Source organism: Marmota flaviventris, chromosome 5, assembly GCF_047511675.1.
Source record: "Marmota flaviventris isolate mMarFla1 chromosome 5, mMarFla1.hap1, whole genome shotgun sequence".
Taxonomy (NCBI): domain Eukaryota; kingdom Metazoa; phylum Chordata; class Mammalia; order Rodentia; family Sciuridae; genus Marmota; species Marmota flaviventris.
In genome coordinates, this window is record NC_092502.1 from 103,098,547 (window position 1) to 103,124,889 (window position 26,343).

At 36.7% G+C, this 26,343-nt stretch overlaps 1 protein-coding gene across 1 annotated transcript in view; it reads left to right on the top strand.

Moving 5' to 3' along the window:
- Dmgdh (dimethylglycine dehydrogenase) overlaps positions 1–19,742 on the top strand; it is a 60,307-nt gene extending 40,565 nt beyond the window's left edge. The window contains exons 15-16 of the mRNA XM_027927830.2: positions 12,676–12,810; positions 19,542–19,742. Of these exons, the coding sequence (XP_027783631.2) occupies positions 12,676–12,810; positions 19,542–19,742 (336 nt within the window). The remainder of the gene's footprint in view (positions 1–12,675; positions 12,811–19,541) is intronic.
- The last annotated feature ends 6,601 nt before the right edge of the window (positions 19,743–26,343 follow it).

Here is a 26,343-nt window from a genome sequence, read left to right on the forward strand (position 1 = left end):
TTTGCTTTTAATTCCCCAGATAATATTAAGAATGACTGTTTTAGGGGCTGGGGTTGTGGCTCAGTGGTAGAACCCTTGCCTAGCATGTGTGAGGCACTAGGTTCAGTTCGTAGCACCATATATAAACTAATAAAATAAAGGTCCACTGACAACTAAAAAATATCTAAAAAAAAAGATAAAAAAAGAAGAATCACTATTTTAGACCAACTGACTGAACATTACTATCCTGATGAAATTTTAGAAATTACTTGATGCTCTACTCCAGTGATTCTTAAAGTATGGTCCACAGACCAGCAGTCAATGCTCCCTCAGTAGAACATTGACCTGCCCTAAGCCATCAGATCAACTCTGCACATAGGGATTTTTAAAAACTTATTTCTTTTAATTTTTTTTTTTAGTTGTAGATGAACACAATACCTTTATTTTACTTATTTATTTTTATGTGGTGCTGAGGATTGAACCCAGTGTCTCACATGTGCTAGGCAGGTGTTCTACCACTGAGCTACAACCCCAGCCCCTGCACATGGGTCTTCAAGTCCTACAGATGATTTTTTTTTAAACAATGAAAATCAAGAATCAGTGTCTCGGCGTTTTAAAAATTTTATACCAGCTATGGTCTTGAGGATAAACAGGCAAGCAGAAAGACAGATAAACTGATGAGTGCATGTGCTGTAGAATCTGCAGTGGATCAGAAGTAAGTTAGCAGATTTGTAACCCATTCTGGTTAAGCTACAGGTTGATGATATTGGGTCCTGCATCTTTGGTGTTTCTTTTAGAACTGGGAAGTGAATTTTTTTTCTTTTTTGGTGCTGGAGATCAAACCCAGGGCCTCCTGATTGCTAAGCAAGTGCTCCACCACTAAGCTAAACCCAGGTCCTGAATTTTTTAAAGTCACCAAATCCTAGCTGCATAGCCTTGGAAAGCCACTTAACTTCATTTTGCACTTGAGAGTTCTAATCTGTAGAATGAAGATTCCTTTTTTGCAAGTCTAAAATTCTACAAAATGCCACTGAGCATAGTAATTGAAGACATTGGTGCTACATTATCTTATGAATCATCTAATTGTGTCCTTCTCATTAAACCATCCTTATTCTCTTACCCATTTTCATTGCTTAATGATAGGGGAAGGGAGAGAAGGGGTTGCCTAGGCTGAAGTATAGTTTATTATTTCTGAACACCTGCAAGAGTGTATTGAACTCATAGCTGTTGAATCATTATTCTCCTATGTATACAGTTTCTGTTATGAAACATTATTTTGCGACTATCCTAAAAGCTTAAATGTGCTATAAAATTTGGAAATCCAAGAAAAGGCAGGTCATAGAATAAATTTAATAGATTGCTTGTATTTTATTTTTATTTTAACAGCATAATTGAACATGCAATAATTTGACATATTTAAAGTAAACAATTTGTAATGTTTAAAATATACACATGCCGATGAAACCATCACTACAATGGAAGATAGTGAATATATCTCTTGTCCCCAGCAGGTTGCTCATGGCCCTTAGTAATCCTTATCTCCCAATCCTCCCCACAGTCCCGCCTTCTCCAGGAATGCATTTATGTGCCTTCTATCACTATCAATATTCTGTAACTTCTAGAATAAATGCAAAATCTAACTAAATGGAATCATACAATGCATACTCTTTTTTTGCATATGAATTCTTTTCAATCAGAGAAATTAGTTAGAATCATCTTTGTCATTAGATATATCAATAGTTCATTGCTTTTTATAGTAGTAAGTAGTATCCCATTTTATAGATATATCACAGGTTTTTTTTTTTTTTTTTAGCCAATCTTTGTCTTTACATTTATTTTTTTTTAATTTTTTATTGTTGGCTGTTCAAAACATTACATAGTTCTTGATATATCATATTTCACAATTTGATTCAAGTGGGTTATGAGCTCCCATTTTTACCCCATATGCAGATTGCAGAATCACATCAGTTGCACATCCATTGATTTACATATTGCCATACTAGTGTCTGTTGTATTCTGCTGCCTTTCCTATCCTCTACTATCCCCCCTCCCCTCCCCTCCCCTCCCCTCTTCTCTCTCTGCCCCCTCTACTGACATTCGTTTGTCCCCCTTGTATTATTTTTCCCCTTCCCCTCACTTCCTCTTGTATGTACTTTTGTATAACTCTGAGGGTCTCCTTCCATTTCCATGCATTTTCCCTTCTCTCTCCCTTTCCCTCCCACCTCTCATCCCTGCTTAATGTTAATCTTCTTCTCATGCTCTTCGACCCTACTCTGTTCTTAGTTACTCTCCTTATATCAAAGAAGACATTTGGCATTTGTTTTTTAGGGATTGGCTAGCTTCACTTAGCATAATCTGCTCTAATGCCATCCATTTCCCTGTAAATTCTATGATTTTGTCATTTTTTAATGCAGAGTAATACTCCATTGTGTATAAATGCCACATTTTTTTTATCCATTCATCCATTGAAGGGCATCTAGGTTGGTTCCACAGTCTAGCTATTGTGAATTGTGCTGCTATGAACATCGATGTAGCAGTGTCCCTGTAGCATGCTCTTTTTAGGTCTTTAGGGAATAGACCGAGAAGGGGAATAGCTGGGTCAAATGGTGGCTCCATTCCCAGCTTTCCAAGAAATCTCCATACTGCTTTCCAAATTGGCTGCACCAATATGCAGTCCCACCAGCAATGTACAAGTGTACCCTTTTCCCCACATCCTCGCCAGCACTTGTTGTTGTTTGACTTCATAATGGCTGCCAATCTAACTGGAGTGAGATGGTATCTTAGGGTGGTTTTGATTTGCATTTCTCTGACTGCTAGAGATGGTGAGCATTTTTTCATGTACTTGTTGATTGATTGTATGTCCTCCTCTGAGAAGTGTCTGTTCAGGTCCTTGGCCCATTTGTTGATTGGGTTGTTTGTTCTCTTATTGTCTAATTTTTTGAGTTCTTTGTATACTCTGGATATTAGGGCTCTATCTGAAGTGTGAGGAGTAAAGATTTGTTCCCAGGATGTAGGCTCTCTATTTACCTCTCTTATTGTATCTTTTGCTGAGAAAAAACTTTTTAGTTTGAGTAAGTCCCATTTGTTGATTCTAGTTATTAACTTTTGTGCTATGGGTGTCCTATTGAGGAATTTGGAGCCCGACCCCACCGTATGTAGATCGTAGCCAACTTTTTCTTCTATCAGACAGCGTGTCTCTGATTTGATATCAAGCTCCTTGATCCATTTTGAATTAACTTTTGTGCATGGCGAGAGAAAGGGATTCAGTTTCATTTTGTTGCATATGGATTTCCAGTTTTCCCAGCACCATTTGTTGAAGATGCTATCCTTCCTCCATTGCATGCTTTTAGCCCCTTTATCAAATATAAGGTAGTTGTAGTTTTATCACAGGGTTTTTTAAAAGTTTTTTTAAAATGTATTTTTAGTTGTAGATGGACACAATATCTTTATTTATTTATTTATTTTTAGGGTTGTGCTGAGGCTCAAACCCAGTGCCTCACATTTGTGAGGCAAGTGCTCTACCACTTAGCTACAGCCCCAGCCCTCACAGTTTGTTTTAACACTCATTTGTTGATGGACATTTAGGTCATTTCTAGTTTAGGCTATTACAAATAAAGCTGCTGTAAACATTTGTGTATAAGAATGTGTTGCTTTCTTACCCTGGATAAATATTGAGGGTTGGAATGGCTGGGTTAAATAGCAAATATATGTTAACATCTTTATGTTAACTTTTTAAAAAACTGTGTTAAACATGTAAGGTAGTGTACCATTTTATATTTCCACCAGTAGTATGTACAAGTTCCAGTTCCTCTATATTCTTGTCAAAAGTTTGTCATGGCCAACCTTTTTAACAACAGCTATTCTAAGAGATGTGTAATTTCATCATGGTGAATTTGCTTCTTAATAACTAATGATGTTGGGCTGAGGATGCTGCTTAGCGGTAGTGCATTTGCTTGGCATGTTCGAAGCCCTGGCTTCTGTCCCCAGCACCACAAAAAAAGAAAAAGAAAACATTAGTGATGTGCCTGTCCACTATTCTTAGCTCTTCTTTTGTGAAGTGTCTGGTCAAAGTTTGACCCATTTTTAATTGGATTTGAGTTTTTAAAATTATGTATTCTAGGAATAAGTCATTTAGCAGGTCTGTGCTTTGCAAATATTTTTTCTAGTCTATGTTTTGCTTTTTCATTTGTCTAATAATGTCTTTCAAAGAGCAGAAGTTTTTGATTTTTTTTATTTCAGTCCTTATCTGTTTGATCTTTTATGGATCATATTTTTGGTTTATATCAAGAAATATTTGCTAACCCAAAGTTACAACAATGTTCTCCTCTATTTTCTTCTAGAAGTTATTTTTTTGTCTAAGCTGTAAAAACGTTATTTTATTTAATTTTTTAAAAAATTTTAAATGTTTTTCTTAGTGCATCATATCCACAATATATTATCCACATATCATCATCATATCCACATATCATTATCCACAATACTGGGGTTCTTCTAGAAGTTTTACATCTTGCTTTTTATATTTAGGTCTGTGTTTTCTTCTCAAAGATTGACCGTCTTTCCTACTTTTCACATTAAGGTCTAAAGTCCATTTTTAGTTAATTTTTGTCACTGGTCTGACTCATGGATTGAAGTTAGTTTTTTGCACGTGGCTCTCCACTTGTTTCCAGTGCTTTTTGTTGACAAGCCCCCATGCTGTGTTCTTCATTGCCTTTTCACTTTTGTGAAACATCAGCCACGCATGAGTGGTGGGTCCTTTCCTGGACTCTGTTGTGTTCTATTGACCTGTCTATCTTGGTGCCCATATCTTGGATTACTATGGCATAAATAAGATTGTGATAACCTTGAAACTTTGTTATTCTTTTAAAAAATTGTTTTGGCTATTCTAGGTCCTTTGGATTTTCCAGAAATTTTAGAATCAGCTTGTCAATGAATTAAAAATAAATATTTTGGGATTTTTGAATGGAATTGCATCGTATTCATAGGTCAGTTCAAGTTTTGAATGCACACAAAGTTCATCTTTTTTTAGGTCATCTTTAATTTCTCTTACAAATGCTTCATAGTTTTCAGTATACAAGTCTTGCACAACTTATTTCTGTAGATTTATCATTAAGTGTCTCATATTTTGATACTGTATAAATACTATTTTAAATTTCAATTTTCAGTTCTTTATTGCTAATATATAAAATACAGTTGGTTTTGTATATCAGTCTTATATTTTGCAACCTTACTAAATCCACTTAGTTTTTCTAATAGCTTCTCTGTAAATTCCATTGGCTTTTCTACATGGCTAATCATGTGTAACAATAAAGCCTTCTTTGTCTTTTCTAATCTGAATATCTTTTTTTTCTTTCTTGCCTTCTTGTGTTACCAATACAAAAAGGCATTAATAAACAAACAAACAAAATAAATAAAAAGAAAATAAAAAAATATTTAAGACTGATTGAGGGGCTGAGGTTGTGGCTCAGTGGTAGAGCACTTGTGTGAGGCCCCGGGTTTGATTCTCAGCACCACATATAAATAAATAAATAAATAGAGGTCCATTAACAACTAATAAAAATGCTTTAGAAAAAAAAGACTGATTAAATCTTCAACAAGGTTGAATAGAAGTGGTGATAGCAAATATTGCCCCTGCATCTGGGTGAGAAGCATTCAGTCTTTGATTATTAGATATGATGTTAGTTAATAGGTTTTTATAGATGCTCTTTGTTAGCTGGGGACATTTCCTTCTATTCTTAGTGCTGTTTTAAAATCAGGAATAGATACTGGATTTTAGCAAATACTTTTTTTTCTTTTACATCTATTTAGACCATCGTATTCTGATTTACTTTGTTGTAGAGTGAACTATATTAATATTCTAATGTTAAACCTTTTGCTTTGGGATTAGAATTAAGTTGGAAATGATATATCATCTTTTTTCTACATTGTTGGATTTTATTAGACAATTTTTAAAAGAAAACATACAGATATATTCTTATAGGTCTCTGAGTTTCCAATTATTTTATTTACTTATCTTTTTTCTTTATTGAACAGTGTGAACTTTTCGAGTACAGGTGCTAGCAATACATGTGTTTTGTCATTTTATGTCCAATACCTAGCTCAGAGCCGGCACATGGCAGATGCCCAGTAAATATTTTGTTGTTACAATCAGTGTTGAGAGATGATACTAGGGAAGCACTGGAGCCTCATCAGAAGGGGTGTCTCATCTGCCAGGCTAAGGGATTTGTCCTGGAGACATTGAGCAGGGATTGAAGAATTGTAAGGAGAGACAGTGGTGATGGGAAACAGATTAAAAGTAAGTTACATTATGACCCTATGTGCATATATGATTACACGACAGGTGTAACTCTACATCATGTACAACCAGAAGAAGAAGTTATACTCCACTTATGTATGATGTGTCAAGATGCATTCTACTGTTATGTATAACTAATTAGAACAACATCAAGAAAGGAAGTTAGTCTGGTGACTAGGAGATCATTTTCCCAATTATTGAAGGAAACTAGTAGAGAGATGGTGAAAGCTTCAATTAAAACTGTGGTCACAGAGTGGAGAATAAAAGGATGTGTGTGACATTTAGAAGGTAGTATGGACACCACCTGCATCTGACATGAAGGGTACAAAGAAAGATATAATACACTGTTAAAGACCTAGGAAATGCAGAAGGAGTATACTTTAAATCATCTCTAAATTACTGAAAATACCTGTTATGTTCCGGGTATATTGTGTTCCCCAAAGAGTTAAACGTTAAAGACTCATGCATTAGTCAGTCCCCAGTAAAACCATATTCAGAGGTGGGGCTTTGAGGAAGTGATTGGACCTTGAGGGCTTTAAACATCAGTGGATCAATCCATTGAAAGAATTTATAATTTGGGGACATTATCGGGAGGTGGTGGAAACTGTAAGAGGTGGGACCTAGTTGAAGGGAGTGGGTCCTTGGGGACTATATCTTGTCCCTGACCTCTCTCTCTCTCAGTCTGATTCCCACCTGCCATGAGGTGAGCATCTTTCTTCCAACACTCCCTTCTGTTATGATATTAAGCCTCATTTCAGACTTAAAGCAAAAGATCTGACAACTGTGACCTGAAACTTCTGAAACCACAATCTTTCTGAGCCACAATCTTTCTTACTTTAAGTTGTTTTTCTCAGGCATTTTGTCACGGTGATGAAAACTGAGTAACACAGTGCCTAATAAAATGCAATGTAAATACCATGTTAATAGGTGTTAGGCTCTGTTGTCCAGGGAATGATGACAAGAAAAAAAGTGCACATTTTTAGTATATATGTAGTTTTTTCCCTGAATATTTTTGATCTGTTGTTAATTGAATTCACAGATGTAGAACCCAGGGATATAAAAGGCCCACTTCCTTGTGAACACTCTTATGTGGTAATTATTGCTGAAGCAGTTAAACAGAAAAGTACACCAGATAAAGCCACAGGTCTACCTAACAGTTTTCCTTTGAAACATTAGATTCAAACACTGAAAAATAAATGTTTTCTTTAAAACTAAATCTAGTAAAACTTATAGAACACGTGTAATGGGGGCTGCTATAGTTTTGAAAATCTTAGCTGGGTTTGAATGCTCATTAACTTTATTATTGACCTGGCTTAGGCATATTTTAAATATTTTCCCCAAGTTTCTATTTCATCTCCTCCTTTCTTATAGTCAATAGGGTTCATTTTCTAGTTTTATTAAAGACTTTTTAAAGAAGGAACTCTTACCCGTCTAGTAATTTTGGTTATAACGATACTAGATGAGTAGTTTCTTTCAGACTCTAAGGGCGAAGAATGAGAACACTGTATATGTGGGAGTGTTCACTTTTCAGCCAGTAATAACAGTCTTTAGTCACAAAACTAATGGAAATTGTGGTCCTTGTGAACTTACTTGGAACATTAAGAAGCTCTGCTTAGTGGGAGAGGAACCATGAGTCCAGAAGTCTGACTTTGAGGTTTGGTGCTAATTCACTTTGTCACCTCAGGCAAGAACATTCCCTTTGCTCTGCTTTCATGTTCTTATATGCAAAACAAGATTGAACTAAATTTTCTGCTTTTAAAAAGACTTCTGGGACTCTAATTCTGTGAATATGAAAGGAATAATGCTGTCATTTGTCTTGATGGGTGAGGGTAAGTCAGTCATTTCCTCAGATGAATGAACCCAGCATCCGGCTTTCTCAATATTCTGAGACACCCAGGTGTACAGAGCACTGAAAGTTCAGGTTCACATACACTGTAGGTGAGTAATGGCCACGTGCTTTACAAAGGGATTCCCACCAGGATTGTTTTAAATGGTGAGCCAAAGCTCCTTTTAAATGAGAAGCTTTTCAGGAAAGTATTGAGGGACAGCAGCAGAAGACTGTCATTGGATTTTTGTCCCCACTCTGCCCCTCACAGTAGCAGTTGGAGATCAGCGAGGTCTTCCTGCAGTCCTCTCCACATCTGTAAAACGGGTGTGAGTTGGTGCTGTGCCTGATTTTTAAGGCTTTATGGACACCTAGGTGTCTTTAGAACTTTTAATACTTAAATTAAAAGGATTTTGTCCAAAAATTCAATCAAAGTAATGGCTTCCTTGATTTTTTCTAAAGGGATTCTAGTCCATGTACATGGAAAAGAAAAGATCTAAGACTTTGATTTTTATCATCTTTTCCTGGTCTATTACAGGCCACTCCCCTGACTCTTCTTTTACGGCTGCAGCCAAATTTGACTTTATGTGTCTGCAAGTTCTCTATTGCCCTGAGAATCACTGCCTGAAACATATTGATTTAATGTATTCATTTTACACTGGCTTTCAGGTGATATGCGTGCCTTTAATAGGGCTAATAAGAGATGAGTAATTACTTTCCCCTTAAAATCTACTTAATGTTTTCATAGATGTGGATGTTATATTTAGTACATATTTCAGGTGGTTCTTTTAATGGCTCTTATCATTATTTAAAATTAATTAATTAAAAAACATAAGCCAAGACTTCTTTTTAAAGCTGTAGTCTCAAGGCCCCAGAAATTTATGCACTTCTCAAAGATGCTAATGGCTATTTATATAGTTAATTTGGCATTGACTCATTACAGAAATGTATTTCTGTTCTTGGGTCATTTTGAAAGCACCAATTTAAATTACAGCATAACCTTCAGACACATTTTCTTCTCATTTATAATTAATAACTATGTAGCAGAGTAAATGCTACAATCTTGAGAGGCAAGCCAAGTCAAACAAGGACGCAAGGCCATCACCCCACTTTAAATCTTCCCAAGTTCAGAGCCCAGGAGTTTGGGGACGGATCATGTCAAGGGACAGGTACGTCTCCTGTCTGTGCTGTAAGTATGTTCACCTTTCTACAAGGGTTTTGTTGCTGCTGTCTGTCAGAAGATTGTCTTCATTCATGTCTGAGGACAATATTGCTGACAAGATCACTTCCTAATTCAGGGATATAAACTATAGATGTCAAATTTCATTAGGATTAACCTTCAGGGTATTGTCAAAGACTTTTACACAATATAATGAATGTCATTCAAAACAGGTTCTGGCAACCTAGGAGAAATTTTTTAAAAATTCTTCATTTAGAATATTTATATCAACTGTGCTTTCCAGTGGTAGACTTCCTCTATGAAATTGTTACCAATAGAATACTGTCACCAGCCCCACTCTCCACCGCAGGAGGAATTGGTCAGAATCTTCTTTGGCCCTACTGTACATACTTCTGTCACCGTGTCTGTCTTTTTGCATTTTGCCTCCACATTAGATGATCTTTGTTTTAAATTTACAGAACACTTGTGATGTGCATATTCTTGTACAACATGCAGAACCAACCATGAATCATGTTCCAAAATTGATATTGCTGATTACTATTGTCTGTCATGTTCCACTACATTACAAATCATCTCGAATTGGTTTTTGTCCTCTAGTATGTTAAAAAATTGAAGATAGACTAATTTCAGGATTGGGCATATTTTGATGTGGAGGGAAGTGGGTCACATTTTCCCAGGGGCCTCCTGAAGCTACAAGACCTTGTTCTATTAAGTTGTGAATACTCCATGCCTAACAAGTATCCAATACACAGTAGAGGCTTAATGACAGATGAATAGTAATTGCAAAAAATTCCATAACCAGAAACTTTCAAGACCTAAATGAATCTCTAATCATGAAGATTCAGATTCCATGACAGGAGGTGAGGAATGATTCAGGATCTACTGGCACACCACAAATCACACTGGGTAAAGTATTGGCCACTCGTATTACTCTAAGTGCTTTTCCACTCAATAAGGCATGAGATTTTTTTTTTTTACTGTAGTTATTGACTCCTATGTAGACAGGTTTCCAAAAAAGCACCCATTATCATTTTGTATCCATCATAGCAAGTCTCCTTTTAAAAATATAGCCAAAAAAATTGTCCACATATAAATTTACCACAATGAATCCTGCATATATATGTGCGTCTATAGGTGTGAGGACATATATAATGCATTAATAAAAATAACAATAGCAATAATAGAAGGGAGATGAGTAGAGAAGAGCATGCAGATCTGGGGAGGGGAGAGCAGAGGGAAAGGGAAGGCACCTGGGAATGAGATTGATCAAATTATGTTATGTGCACATATGCATATAACACCAAGAATCCCACTGTTATGCATAATTACAATTCACCAACAAAAATGCAGAAAAAGCAAAAAGTTTAGTCACTATTATAGAGTTCTTTCTGTATTTAGATATGCATATTTTAACTATAGTGAACTTGGCTGGTTATGATTTTGTTACCATGAATTTATTTTATGTATGAATCAAATAAATCACTCTCTTCCTGTATCCCCTCCCCCGTTAATCCTGTCTTCAATAATACAGGCTTCAGGGGCTAGGGCTGAGGCTCAGTGGTAGAGCATTCACCTAGCATGTTCGAGGCCCTGGGTTCTAGCCTCAGCACCACATAAATAAATAAATAAATAAATAAATAAATAAAAGATATTGTGTCCAACTACAACTAAGTAAGTAAATAAATATTTAAATAATAATAATAATAATAATAATAATAATAATAATAATACAGGGCCCAGTATTCTTGAACTTGTTGTGCTTCTGGCTTTACCATTTTCACCCTCTGAGTCACACTGGGGAAAGAGTGAGAATTGGACTTTCATTTTGCATGTCATTTTAACCTTGGCTGATGAAGAAGCTTCCTTCAGCTTCTTGTGCAGGTCAGCAACTTAAAATTGCAGTATCCATAGAAATCACACTGTGTTGTGGCTTCACCCTTGAAGCTCTGGATCAGCAAAAGAGTGAACTGGAGTCATCAGGCAGATGATGTGCTAGGACCTTGTTTTAGCTTTTTCGTTACTGTGACTACAGGATCTGACCAGAACAATCGTAAAGGAGGTGAAACAGACCTTTTTTTCAGCTTCTCTGGGAAGTGACAGGGTTTTTATTGCACTCAGTTCTAAGAGCTGTGTAAATCCTAAATATTGGCAGTGGAGGACATCTTTGGCATTAAATATTGTTTTTTTTCCTCTTATGGCCAATGAAGAAATTAAAAGTTTGTGGTTGTTTCCTTTCTTTCTCAGTGGTTAGTCTATATATGAGAGCTGTTTTGATATTCTCATTTTTAGTGTAATCTCTAATTCTTATTTGGCAGAGATAAGCTTTGTGTATTAAAAATTTTCTTTTTGTTCCATAAGAGATGCTTGTTTGGGCTCATTATGTAGAAGACTTACTAATGTCCCACTTGGAGATCGACCCGCCCGCCCTCCTGGGCACTCTCCTTGCTCATAGCCTCTGACCAGTTTATCTCACTTATCAAGGGTCCCCTGGCATTCTGGTTGGGTAGAATAGTGTCCCCAATGAGGAGTCATTGCTCACTGGTATGTCCTACTCAGTCATAAGGTATATTACTTATAATGGGAAAAGTCTTCAAATTTGCCTGATTTCACTTTTTTTCCCCCCAACACATCAGAATGGATTCAAGGTTATCTCCATAACAATGTCACTCTCATTCAATGGCATTGGATTGGGAATAACCCTGAGCGTGCCCAGGGGAGAGTATTAAGAATAGGAATGTCATCTGTTATGTGTTGCATGGAATATGGCAAAAAGGTCGAAAAGCACAATGTTCAAGAATAAGCTCTTTGATCAAATCGTCGGTGTGTAACTCATTTTATATCCACAGAGAAACTGGCTTGATGTTTCACACATAGTAGGGTTTCGATAAATGTTTCCTGCATGAAGTAGTGAATACAACCCACCGGTTAAAACATTTCAGGGATCATTATTTTGAAGTGTGTATGTAGGGGTACAGATATAGCATTTTAGCTTCACATTTCAAAAAAGCATGTTTCTTTCCTGTAAAAACATCCAGAAGGTAGAAATTGAGTTGCACACTGACAGCCCGTAGCACTGACCAGACCCATTAGATACAAGGGCCACTTTCATAACCCACCATTGCAGTATAATGCCTTATGTTTTCCTGCCTACGTGGTTCTGGTAAAATTGTCATCACGGTTATTACCCTTAAGTTTAACATATTCTGAAGGGATAGGTGGCTGATACTATTGTTTGAGGACTAAGAAATATTTGTCTAGATGTTTGATCCAATCTTTTTTTTTTATTATTTAATGTGTAATTGGCGAGAAAATAGCAAAGACAAATTTAAATGCTTGCATCTCTAACCTTGTCACAGTGTCTGAGCATTCATTCATCATCATTATCTTGGATTCCTGCAGCCAGCAGACTTCATAGGAAAGCAAGCACTGAAACAGATTAAAGCCAAGGGGCTGAAACGAAGACTGGTCTGCCTCACCTTGGCAACGGATGATGTGGATCCGGAGGGAAATGAAAGCATCTGGTACCACGGCAAGGTGAGCGGGGAGGACCTGGCTGCCAGGGGCCACCGTGTTATCCACAGCAGAAGTGCTCCTTGTTCCTGTTCATTTGTAGAGGTTTTGCTAATTTACTTATTTATTGGAAGGATGACACGCTTTTGATTTCTGAGCTGACATTCAAGAAACAGAAAGCAATTAACTGAAAGGAAAATGAAACGCTGCTCATTTTTGAAAGCATGAGATTCTATACACTCTGTTTTAGAAAAAAAAACAAAAAACAACCCAAGGACTTCTAATATGTTGAACAATGAGGAAGGTCTGAGTCAGGGGGCAAAATCATCTATTTGTAAACGATGTTCTTGTCTATGAGTGCAGAAGATGGATTTTATAAAGACTTTGGCATTTTGATTTAGCTTCTCAGGGATCCTGCAGAAGGGGGTGATTAGCATAGTAGCAGAAAAAAAAATCCGAGTGAAAACATTTGTGAAATTGGGGGTTGGGCCTCAGAAAGTTAAGTGGGGGGGGGGAGCTAAGTGAAAAGTGGCAACCATTTGGTTCTTCAGGAAGAGTAAACGTATTGTCTTTCTACTTTGGAATGTGCGTATTGTTCTGTTTGTATTCTGCAAAAACAGGGTTAGTCAGGTAAATTATCCATGGAAATGAATTTCCTCCACTTTCTATGGTCACTTGTAAAATACATTTTGGTTCGACATGTGCGTGTGTTTTGACTGGTGTTAGCAGTCAGGTCTAAACCTTGTGGAGGACACAGGGCCTCAAGTCTCATCTAGGAAGCTGCTCCATATTGAGCAGGGGCAGCTTGGTCAATAACCAAGACTCAGAGATCCTGTGCCTAGGTTTTTTTTTTTCTTTCTCATTCTCTGCAGCTTACTTGATATTTGTTGTCATTTTCTCCACATCTTCAGTGACAAGTTGATAGAGGTGGTATCAAATCATAGCCTTGGCCAGGTGCAATGGTGCATGCCTATAATCCCAGCAGCTCAGGATTACTGAGGCAGGAGAATCGTGAGTTCAAAGCCAGCCTCAGCAACTTAGCAAGGCCCTAAGCAACTCAGCAAGACCCCATCTCTAAATAAAATACAAAATAGGGCTGGGGAAGTGGCTCAGTGGTTGATTACCCCTGAGTTTAATCCCCGGTATCCAAAAAAAAAAAAAAAAAAAAAAAAAATCATAGCCTTTGGCTTACTAAAGAAATGGCAATGTGTGCTAAGCCATGGGTCATTTGACATACATGTTACCATGTTACATCTACTGAGCTCCTATGATATGCCATGTATTTTTCATGTTCTCTCTCATTTATATTTACAATATCCCTGTCAGATATATACATATATATGATTGTCTCTGTTTTAAAGATGATGCTTTGGGACTCACAGAGGTTAAACAACTTTCTTGAGGTCACACAGCTAATAATGGATTGAGCTGATTTCCCACTCTGCCTTGGGCCTTGAGTTTCTGTTCTTTCTTCTAAGGCATGCTGAATACTCTGGTGTGCTCTACTTTCTGTCTCTGCTGATGTCCTCCTGGAGTCTCTTTAGAACTTATTTACACACCCACAGGCTTTTGTAGATGCAGCAAGCAGGTGGATGTTTAGACACGGCGAAGCTGACAGACTTTTCTTAGATCTCACGCTTCTTTAACTTCCTACACACTTAACAAGCTGAACTTCACTTTCTTCTTATGTTGGGCTGAGTTTTCTTTTCTGTTTTAATTATTTCTTCATTATTTCCCCTTCATTATTTCCCCTTCCTTTTTGTGTTCTAAATCTCTGATGTAGCCTCTAAAATATATTTTTCTCTCCAATCTCAAATTTGCCCACAATTTACATGATTTCTACTGATCACCAGCTCTGCTATTAGCCAGGGGGTTGGCCTGACACTGAACTGGTCCCTGGGCCTCAGTTTTCTCACCTATAACTTGAAGCCACTAGATGAGATAACATCTCAGGTTCTTACCACCCTTGCTGAATTTTCCCCACCCAACTTCCCTTTGTTTGACATTTTCCGGTCATTTCTGCCCACCTCTCTCCATGCTTCCTGATGTGGCCTGCTCTCATCCTCACCAGCATTCTGCGGTACTCTCCACGGGATGATAGCGAGATGGCGCTGGGATTTTCTGTCTGCAACCCCACCCCAACCCCAACCAACCCCATCCAACCCCGAGTTTTAGCCATATTAAATATAAGGATACCCAAATTGAAGTTAAAAAAATAAAAATCCCAAACTCCATTTAGAATTTTTATTTCCTTTGCCAAGCATATACACTGAGTTTACATGCTACATCTTTTGTCTTTCTTACCACATACCATCTACTTAGAGAGCTGCTGACCTAATAATAGGATTATATCTCAACTTTCATAATATGCCTGTGTGCTCTTTGATGATTTGTAGAGTCATCATTTTATAAGATAGCCCCCCCTTATCTTCTTTTTCAAAGGCCTTCCTTTTTTCAAAAAATGTATTTCATTTTTAGCTGACACATGGTAATTATACATATTTATGGGGTAGAGTATGACATTTCAGTACATGTGTACACTGTATAGTGATCAGATCAGGGTAGGAACATTTAAAATCCTATTACCTATTGTTAGATATTCAATTAATTATCGTCAATCATAGTTATCCTACCATGCTATTGAATAGTAGAGATCATTCTTTCAATCAAAGGCCTTTCTTTGATCCTCTTTGTATGAGATATTTTTTGCTTTTTATTTCCTGACTTTGTTCAGACTTATGTTGCTTTTGGTATTTGGTATTTCTTTCTTTTTCTTAAAATTTATTTTTTATTAGTTCTAATCAGTTATATATGACAGCAGAAAGCTTTTCAATTTATTGTGCACAAATGGAGCACAACTTTTCATTTCTCTGATTGTACACGATGTAGTTGCACCATATGTGCAATCATACATGTACTAGGGTAATGATGTTCATCTCATTCCACCATCTTTCCTACCCCATGCCCCATCCCCTTCCCTCCCTTTCCTTGGCCCAAAGTTCCTGCATTCTTCCCCCCACACACTCATTATGGATCAGCATCCACTTATCAGAGAGAACATTCGGACTTTGGTTTTTTGGGATTGGTTTACTTCATTTAGCATAATATTCTCCATTTACCTGAAAATGCCACAATTTTATTCTCTTTTAATGCTAAGTGATATTCCCTTGTGTATATATATCACAGTTTCTTTATCCATTTATCTATTAAAGGGCATCTAGGTTGCTTCCACAGTTTAGCTATTGTGAATTGTGCCAATATAAATATTGAAGTGGCTGCGATGCTGTAGTACGCTGTTTTTAAGTCCTTTGGGTATAGACTGAGGAGTTGGGGTATCTGGGTCAAATGGTGGTTCCATTTCAAGTTTTCTAAGGAATCTCCCTACTACTTTTCCAGGTTGGCTGCACCAATTTTCAGTCCCACCAGCAATGTATGATTGTGCCTTTTTCCCCACATCCTCACCAATGGTATTTTATTCTTGCAAATATTTCCAGTGTTGAAGACAGGGTACACGTTTGTTGGCTTATTCAACAAATTTTTATTAGTTATGTACTATGTGCCAGCAACATTCCAGGCACAGCAATAAGCAAAACAGACAAGAATCTCTGTCCTCTGGAGCTTACATTCCAGGGAGAAAGAGAAAGACAATGAGCAAAATTTAAAAAAATATATATGGCATGACAGATGTTGGTGAGTGCCCTGGGTAAAAGTAAAGTCAGCTTGGAGACCAGCCTGGGCAATTTAGTGGCTCTGAGTCTCAAAATAGAACATGAAAAGGGCTGGGGATGTAATTCAGTGATAGAGCAGCATCTTTGAACCCCTGGGTCTAATCCCCAATAATACACATACTCACACACAAGCTGAGCTTGGAAGGAAGTTTTGAAAAGAGTTCAGTGTCTCAGTCTCTCTAAGTACCAGGGATTGAACCCAGAGGTGCTTAAACACTGAGCCACATCCCCAGCCCTATCTTGTGTTTTATTTAGAGACAGGGTCTCACTGAGTTGCCTAGGGCCTTGCTAAGTTGCCGAGGTGGTTTGGAACTTGTGATCTTCCTGCACCACTAAGATTACAAGTGTGCACCACTGCGTGAGCCACTAGGTTTCTCTTCTTTTTGTTCATTCCCCCTCCCCGCTCTCCCTGCTCCTCCTCTCCCTCTCCTCCTCCTCCTCCTTCCTCCTCCTCTTTCTCTTCCTACTCTTCTTCCTCCTCCTCCTCTTCTTCATAAACAAACACACGGATAATGAAACAATGCATCATCCAACCTAAACTATATTACCTCCTTAAAGCCAAACACCATATTATCTTCTCTAAGACAGAAACTTCTAATTTAAGGGAGGAATTAGAAAGTCTAAAAAGATTATAAAGAATTATTTACAATTGTAAAAAGAAGGTCAATGTTCTATTAAACAAAGAATAAAAATCTGTTAGGCAGGGGCTATAGACTAGTAGTGCTTAAAATTCATTGAGTAAAAAAAAAATGGATCTAATGGAACCTGGAAGATTTAGAGTAGAGCTCTTTATAATTTATGCTAGGGAAAACCTCTCCTTGAAAGTTAAGTAATAAGATGAAAGGCCAGACTTTGAAAATATCCTGGGCTACTAATCCTTGTATTAGAGAGAAATGAAAGTAAATCAAGCAGAAAATAAAGCATATTTAAAAAATAGCACTCACAAAATAAATATTCCATTTTCTTAGGTTACTATGCAGAAATGACCACAAGGCAATCACTACAGGGAGATTAGGAGACACAAGGGCTAAAGAGAGTCTCTGAAGAGTGATTGTGAACTTTTGACCCAATCAAGGAACTGTACCGAGTGACTTGCTCAGGTCTCTTCCTGTTTTTTAAGTTGCCTAAGCAAACCATGTTAACTCTCCCAGTTCCAAATATAAATCTCTATTTTACAGACTAGGAAGTGAAACCCTTGTTACCAACATAGTCTTTCAAAAAGCAGTGATTCAGCTGGGTGTGGTGATTCACACCTGTAATCCCAGCAACTCAGGAGGCTGAGGCAGGAGGATCATCAAGTTCAAGGCCAGCCTCAGCAACTAAGCAAGGCCCTAAGTAACTTAGGTCATTTCAAAGTTAAAAACAAAAAACAAAAAACGTGGGGGTGTGGGGTAGAGGTGGCTGGGCAGTAAAAAGCCCTTCGGTTTAATCCCCAGTAATGGGGGCATGGGATGGGAAGCAGAGATTCAAACCCTAACTGCCCTGACTCAAATTTCTGCCTTAAACTAGTTAACTGTGACCCAAAGGAGGAATGCAATTTAAAGAATGTGCCTTTGGCCAGCATCAACCAGTTTTCAACATAATAAATTCAGAAATCATATGAAGGGCTTCTAATTTGGGGCTTCAAAGAGAGAATTAAAAACTGGGACTACAGAGATAAAGGTACACTTCAAGTTCTAAAATGTGTTAAGATCTAAAAGACTAGATATGCTACAGTAGGACTGTTGATTGTGGTGGGCTCCTGGCCGAGGCAGCGGAATCATCAGCGGCTAACGCATGCCCAGGTTCTGGCCAACAGTCAATGAGCAGTCCGCAGCGTTGGACAGTTGGACCATAAGGGGTGGTGTGATGTTATGTGGTCAGGAGAAACCAGTTTGAGCAGGGCCGTACATCATATTTTGCTTTTGGTGTCTTCCTTTTACTTTTCTTTCATGTAGGGTTTTGATTTGACAGTTTTTCAATTTATATTTTCTGCTTTTACTTTCATTCTTTCCTTTAGATATGGTTTCCATTAACCTTCTTATCTTCTCATTAGACTTGTTATCTAGATTTTTTATTCTTTAATAGCATAATTTCTTATTTAGTATTGCTCCTTGGTTTGCCATTCCTAGTCACCTAATTCAGCCTCTTTATCTTGATATTTTACTTCATTGCTCATTTCCAACTCCACATCTTTCTTCATCCTGGAAGGGTTTATCCTACACCTCTGCAACTTAATTCCATCCCCTTTCAAAGTATAAATATCTTTCCTTCCATGGTTTCCTGGTTATATTTTCTTGTATCTTCATGTTAATTCCCTAATTAACCTGTAAGCTCTTGAGGGTAGGTACCAGTATCCTACATATTCCTTCAGTGCCTTAAAAATATTTTGTGCTAACATGTTAAAATTGCCACTTACTTAAATGCCTTACAATTGATGCGAATTGTTAAATAATATAAATTGTTATTTAATATAAATTAAATAATATAAATCAACTAATTAAGCTACTTATTAATCTACACCGGATATATTCTCCTATATAGAAGGTTGATTTCATATTGACTTAGGATAGATTAATAAGTAGCTTAATTAGTGTTGTTTTCGAAAGCCATTTTTAAAACTCTAACAGGGTGGTTAACTAAGTTTGCATTTGGATTTTTAGATTTCTTCCCCTTTCTACTACAATACTAGTTTAATGATAAGAGAATTTTCTTTTAAAGCTTAAAATGAAAACATTCCATTCTTCCTCCTTTTAGAACCCTTAGTCTGAAATTGAGCAAAATAATGCTGGGTATTAAAAATTATGTATTTTTTAAAAATGAAAAATTTCAGAGCAATGCAGATGTGTGCTTTGAGAATTATTTTTCATAATTTCTAAATTTTCATTAATCTTCTGTAAAAAAAGGTGACTTTCCTATGTCTCTGGTATTATCCCTCAGGCAGCATTTCCACATAGTGAATGGACTGTAGTTTAGGTTATTTCATCTGGATTTGGGGGCAGAAAGCTGTGACTGAGATGCTAAGCACTAATGGGTCTTGTTTTTCAGGTGGTTGGCAACACAACATCTGGAAGCTATAGTTACAGCATCCAGAAGAGTCTGGCTTTTGCTTATGTCCCCATAGAGCTAAGTGAAGTGGGACAAGAAGTGGAAGTTGAACTATTGGGTAAAAATTACCCAGCAGTCATCATACAAGAACCCTTGGTATTAACAGAACCAACCAGAAACCGGCTTCAGAAAAAAAGATAGAAAGGACAAAACTTGAAAAAGATCTTTACCAGTCAGTTGAGTTATAGTTGCTGTATGACTACACTTGACATTATTATAATTAGTTCCCAGGGGAATAGAGGAAACCAAGAATTCATGTCAAAACCATCAACATCTAGATTTAGAATCCTAATAAAACTTTCTCTTATCTTCTAAGTAAGATAGAATAATGAATTAGTGATTTACATTGTCATTTCAAATGGAGAAACTTGAAATAGATGCTTTTTATTACCTCATATTTTTTTATGAAATCCAATTAGCAAAAAAAGGTGTTTGCTAATATACAATTATCATTATAACGGAATTAAAGAACTTTATATAATTTTAGAAACATAGTATATGGTTGATAACTGAAAACATTAATAAATTATCTTTTACATAAAAATAAACACAATGCTATTGATGGATTTATTTCATTGAGACATTTTTCCTCAGGTGAATAAATGATAGTTTTAATTTTTCATAATATATCTATCATGAAAACACTAAAATTTAATATCAATATATCACTAACATTTTTACTCACTTCCCCGAAATATTTATTATTTTCTTAATGGCTTCTCTGAAAGCAGCTTTATAAGACATTATTATTGTCCTTTCAAAGGTTGTTTCAGAAGATTAATTGCAAAAAAGAACAGAATCTTTCAAAGGAAGCAGTACTTGTAAACCTTCAGAAATGAAGCTGAAATCTAAATAGATTGTGCCAGTACAAACACTGTTTGAATACTGAATACCTCTCTTTGAGAAAGAATTAATGCAAGTTGACATCACTTGGTGCCATTCTGAATATCTTTTCACAAAGCATTTGACAATACAGGTCAAACAAAAGCTTAAGAACTGACAGGATTGCCCTTAGCCACTATGTATAGCAAGAAAAAAATCCATTTAGAAATAATTCTTTGATATACTTCTTAAAATTATTAAGTTTAGTTGAATGAATAAATCAAAAGGGTTTTCTTTTGTAAAAGGTGGTTTATCATTTATAATTCATTTATACACACATATTTGTTATACATTTATTGAACTTTTCCTAGGTACTAAAGAAAGCTGAATATGCAGCATGATAAATTTCTGTAATTAGAATAAATTCTAAAATTCCAAACTTTCAAGTTTTAAAAAGATGCCAAATTTACATATTACATGTTTTATAATAGCAATTGTGTATTAGAACTCTTCCATCTACCATTCATTTCTTTTTGGTATATACTCAAGAGAAAGGGGAAATACCCCTGATTACAAACATTTTCTAATTATCAGGAATTTTACCCAGGTTCTCTAATCCAGTTCCATGTTAGGTGCTGTTGAAAGACCATTAAATTGGGAGGACCACTTCTCATTCTCTGCCTCTGTAACTCTATGACCTGAGGCGAGTTACTTCACATCTCTAGGTTCCTTCCATGAAATAGGTTTAGACTCTTCCAGTGTTTTGGATATTATAATGGTAAGAAGCAGGGCTGGGGATGTGGCTCAAGCGGTAGCCCGCTCCCTGTCATGCGTGCAGCCCGGGGTTGGATCCTCAGCACCACATACAAACAAAGATGTTGTGTCCGCCGAAAAACTAAAAAATAAATATTAAAATTCTCTCTCTCTTAAAAAAATAATAATGGTAAGAAGCAATAATGAAAGTACACTGAACTCATGTCATATAGTTAATATACCACTAAAACCAACAAATAAAAAGAATAGGACAGATGAATATTAAACTTAAAAAAAAAACCTTACCCACGGTAGAAGTCTGCTTCCTGGTTTTCTCAAGTTCGCCTGTTCCCTCTTTGGTTGTATGTTGAGTGCTGTTAGGTTTGGTAGGTCACCCAGCACCCCTACTTCCACCTGACCAGTGATCCTGACCTGGACACCAGCCAACCCATCACTGACCAGTCAACTTCAATCTAGCTTATCCATGGAGAGATGAGCTAACCAGATTTCCCAGGAACTGGGACCCCTCAGAAAAGTAGTACTAAAAGGGAAAACTGCAAAGATACATAGAAAAGGAAGCCATGAATCCTATAGACGATAAGCACTCACCACAAGGGGAGAGGCCCTGAGAGGCCCTGAGAGAGAGACGGAGAGGGAAAGATGGGTGTCTCGAGCTCTTCACTCCTGATGGCTTGTTGACCAGCTCTTGAGTGAGAACATTGACTCAGAAGAGCCAACTGAAATCACTAGCTTCTGGAAAGTGGACTATATACTGAGAAAGGCCTCCAAGGAATGGGCCCAGAATTAATGGAAATAAACAATGACAGTTAAAGATTATAAATACAAAGAAGCAGACATTGTCATTCTATGTGACCAGAGTTTCTACGTATGTTTATTATGTGTTATGGAACAGATGGTAAACTGTGAGGTCTAACACAGTGTTCTCTAAGCTCAACTGTGAGCAGCAAACAACTAACACTCTTGAAAGTACTCTAGTGATGTGCAGAAGCTGTGTCTACAGTTCAGGAATGAGATGATGAATGACAGGCACTTCCTTCCCTGGAACCAGGAGAGCTTTTTGGAACTATAAAAGCACAATCTAGTCAAAACATTATCAAAATATTTATGGATGTTGGTTATGGTGCTAATGTTTGCATCCTAATGAATTTGTGTCTTAATCTTTTCTACTCATAAGAAAAGGTGACAGGAAAAAAAGTATGCTGTGTAGAACATGAAATAGAAGGAAGACTAGATTCTGGAGTCTTCTGAGAAAATTCTATGTTTGGACTGGACAAAAAGTGAAGATTGATGTTATCAGGAAACAGCAGCTGTGAATGGAAGAAAGTTTCAGCATAGCACCCTTTAAGTCCCCCGAAAAAGCACCAAAAATCAATTATATGCATCTGAGGAATTGGCATATAAAAATATAAATTATCATCCTACCTTTAGATCCCTGCCATTAATGAATCTTTAGACTAGTTGGACAGTTTGCAGAAAACTGCATTATGAATGATAAAAGGATAACACATTACTTAATAATACTTTCTCCAGGAATAGATTTTAGAAGTGTTAGCAGACCATGAAGTATGGATTCAAAGGTCACTGGAGAGAAAGCCACAAGTCCTGCTTTTCCCAGTTCTGCCACCAACCAAGCACAGTCCATATAACACCTGCTAAAGTCTTTCCTATACTTAAGATGCTGGATAATTGCATTCCTTATTGAAAGATTCATTATTCTACATGTTTGTTGAGGACTTAGCTCAAGGCCAGGCACTGGAAAAGCAGTGGTGAACAAAACAGATGTTGTGACTTCATGGAGCAAGTAGATTAGTGGTCAAGGGCAAGCATTTAACTAGGGGTGGAAAGTTGTACCCACAATGGTGTCATAAATGCCAAAGGGAGAGAACTTTGAGAAAAGGATGGCACACAGTATCAGAAGATAAGAGACTATTGGTGATCCAGCTATACCATGGACAGGCAACAGACTCAGCTACACGCATTCATTTTGAAAGCAAGTTTTTAATTGCTGAAATCATTCAAGTTTACTTGAGGCATAATTTGTGTCTTCAATCCCTGTGGAACTAGATATCCTACATTTAAACAGTAGATTGGAAATAAACAATGATAGTTAAGGATTATAAATACAAAGAAGCAGACATTGTCATTCTGTGACCAGAGTTTCTACGTATGTTTATTATGTGCTATGAAACAGACGGTAAACTGTGAGGTCTAACACAGTGTTCTCTAAGCACAAATTTTAATCCATACATAAAATATACCACTGATTTTGAATATACTTTTAAAATTCAAATTTCTTTTTAAACTGTTAATTATGTTAAAACTAAAGATATACATTATGAATTTTCTGATGAAGGCATATTAGTGGAAAATTTTCAACCAGAGGTATTTGAAAGAAACTAGAATTGTTCTCAAAGAAACAAAGACATAGTATTGCAATTTCTGGAATTTGTTGTGAAAGGAGATGAATATGAATCTGCCAAATTTATCATCATGTTCAAATAGTTTCCTTAATACTTACATATCTGATGCTCACATAAAAGAAAATTTGAAATTAAAAGTTTAAAATGGCTTTTCAGTTAGTCATGCACAAAGATAACTGGACAAATATGGCTATCCTGTCTATTAAACATTAAGTTGAATAAGCCTGGTTTTGATAAAATCACTGATGAATTTATAATGCTTAAGGCTAAAAAGCAGAGATGGTGAATTTCTTGTTTATAGACAACAGACCAATTTACTAAAGAGATTAATATCTAGGTATAAATATTTTTCCTTTTTCAAGAATATGTTACCTATAATTTAAAAATATTAACCTCTTGCTTTTTTTTCTATAATATTTATTTCATTTCTGTATTTCTCACTTGTTTTATACTGGTATAATTATACATGTAAAATTCAACAGGAGAATTTTTTCACTCTTTGCATTTCTTTCCTGGATGCAATTATTCTTTTACTTTATGGTTGTTACCAAAAGTAATTATGTCATACAGAAGAGGCAAGATTAAAAAAAAAAAAGATTCTCACTATTCATCTGAGACGGCTTTTCAGTCATAGATTTGGCAGCTCATCAAGGATCAGTGGAAGAGCTGGGGTGGGCAGGATGTCTTTCTCCCTGAGGTACTCCGCGTGACTAACTTTCAGTGTAGTTCAAATGAACTCACTTAACGTGGAGAACCACTGAAGAGGATCCCTGAAGAGGCTGCCAAGCAGTTAGCAGGACCATACAGGGAGAGGCTTCCAGTAGAAGCTGGAACCTTAGAGACTATTCAGCCATGTTGGCTGAAGCTGCTTCTTAGAGCAGAGAGGGGAAGAAACATGCTGGACTCTCCTTTCCTCCCACCCTCCATCTCTCTCTCACCAGTGCCTCTCACTGCCTGAGTCTAGATGCAAGCTAAGTAGGTAAAGTAGCCTGGGATACAGGGATTGTGGGCTATGGTTCCTTGTGTTGTAGAGCAGAGCAGAGGAAGATCATAAAATGAAGTGCACAACAATAGACAGTGGTTCACATACAGTGTTGCTATCAATAGGATAGGGTCAAGAGGTGCAAATTTGACGACTAGGAGGGAGGGAGGTCATGAGGTGGGCCGACACTTTTACAAGGTCTATCTAAATTATTACTTTAAAAAAGCCTCGTGTAGTACAGCAAGAAACATGCTACCATTTAGGTTCAAATAGGGAAACATATATATTTAATTGTGTATAGATTATTTCTGAAAGAGTACCACTGATATTCTTGGGGAGAGGTTAAAAGAGACTTTTCACTGTATGTCTCTTTAAACTGTTTAACTTTAAAAAACGATGTATATTTAACTTTTAAAAAGATTATTATTAAGTTATAACACATATACACATATTGCACTTTCCTATGTAGTAAGAGTAAATTCCTATTTTTTTAAATATAAAATATGACTTTTAACACAGTGTTCACATTGGTTTGAGATACCTAAGTATGGTTGGAAAGAACTGGCTTGGAGCCAATGCTTAAGAAATGGGTATATATGTGAAAATTTCAGTACAGAAAAAACAATGCAATACAGTTATATGTAATAAATAATGTGCCAACACTAAGTCTCTGTCTGTGTGAATGGTAAGTAAAAGAAAGAAGAAACTGCCATGCCAATATCCTATTCTTGACCTAGCTGGTGGTTATATATTAATTAGTTTCTGAAAATTCAGTGACTTCTGTACACTTTTGTGCATTTATCGTATGGACAAAAATACTGTGCCAAATTTTCTATATAATGAAACTGTGTTCACTTTCTTCTTTCATCTAGCAGATTTTGAGAAGGCAGGAGATGATAATCAGATGAGAGGGTAAGAGAATTTGGAGTTAGCCACAGACTTATAAATTTCATAAAAACAGGAGAATTTAGAGTCAGAAGAAATTTTTTTCTCTCTTCCAACATTTTACCTTCTAACACACACACACACACACACACACACACACACACACACACACTCATGAACACAGAGAACTAAAACAATAAACTGAAGATGCTGCCTAAAAAGAATTCCCTTTCCAGGGCTGGGGTTGTGGCTCAGTGGTAGAGTGCTCACTTAGCATGCATGAGGCACTGGGTTCGATCCTCAGCACCACATAAAAATGAAATAAAGGTATTGTGTCCACCTACAACTAAAAATATATATACTAAAAAAGAATTTCCTTTCTATGTGCTTAGAATCTCTATTGTTCTTAATGTACTGATAATAGCTAGTGAATATAATATTGCATGTAAATACCCGAAAAGAAAGGGCAAAGGACCCTCTTCTGAGTTGCCCACCTTACAGGCCTTTAAATGGGCCGTTCCCTCTACTTAGAAACAAATTCAACCCACATCGTTTTCTAAAACTAAATGCATCATGAAAATAATTTCGTGAACAAATTTTGGGTCTTCTTGATAATATTCAAGTGTACCTCCTTCTGGACTGGTCAGGGTAGTAACAGGGTAATCAGTAACATCAACCACAACCTACCACTTGAAATTAGTGCACTTCAGGTTTTCTCTCTGAAGAAAGACCTCTTACCATTCTTATCTCACCAGCTGGGTAGCTTTTCTTCCTATGTGCTAACGGTTAAACGTTTAGAAATAAAGTACTTAAAATTGCTTAGTCTTTGTATGCAACAGTTATCATATTCAAAGGCACT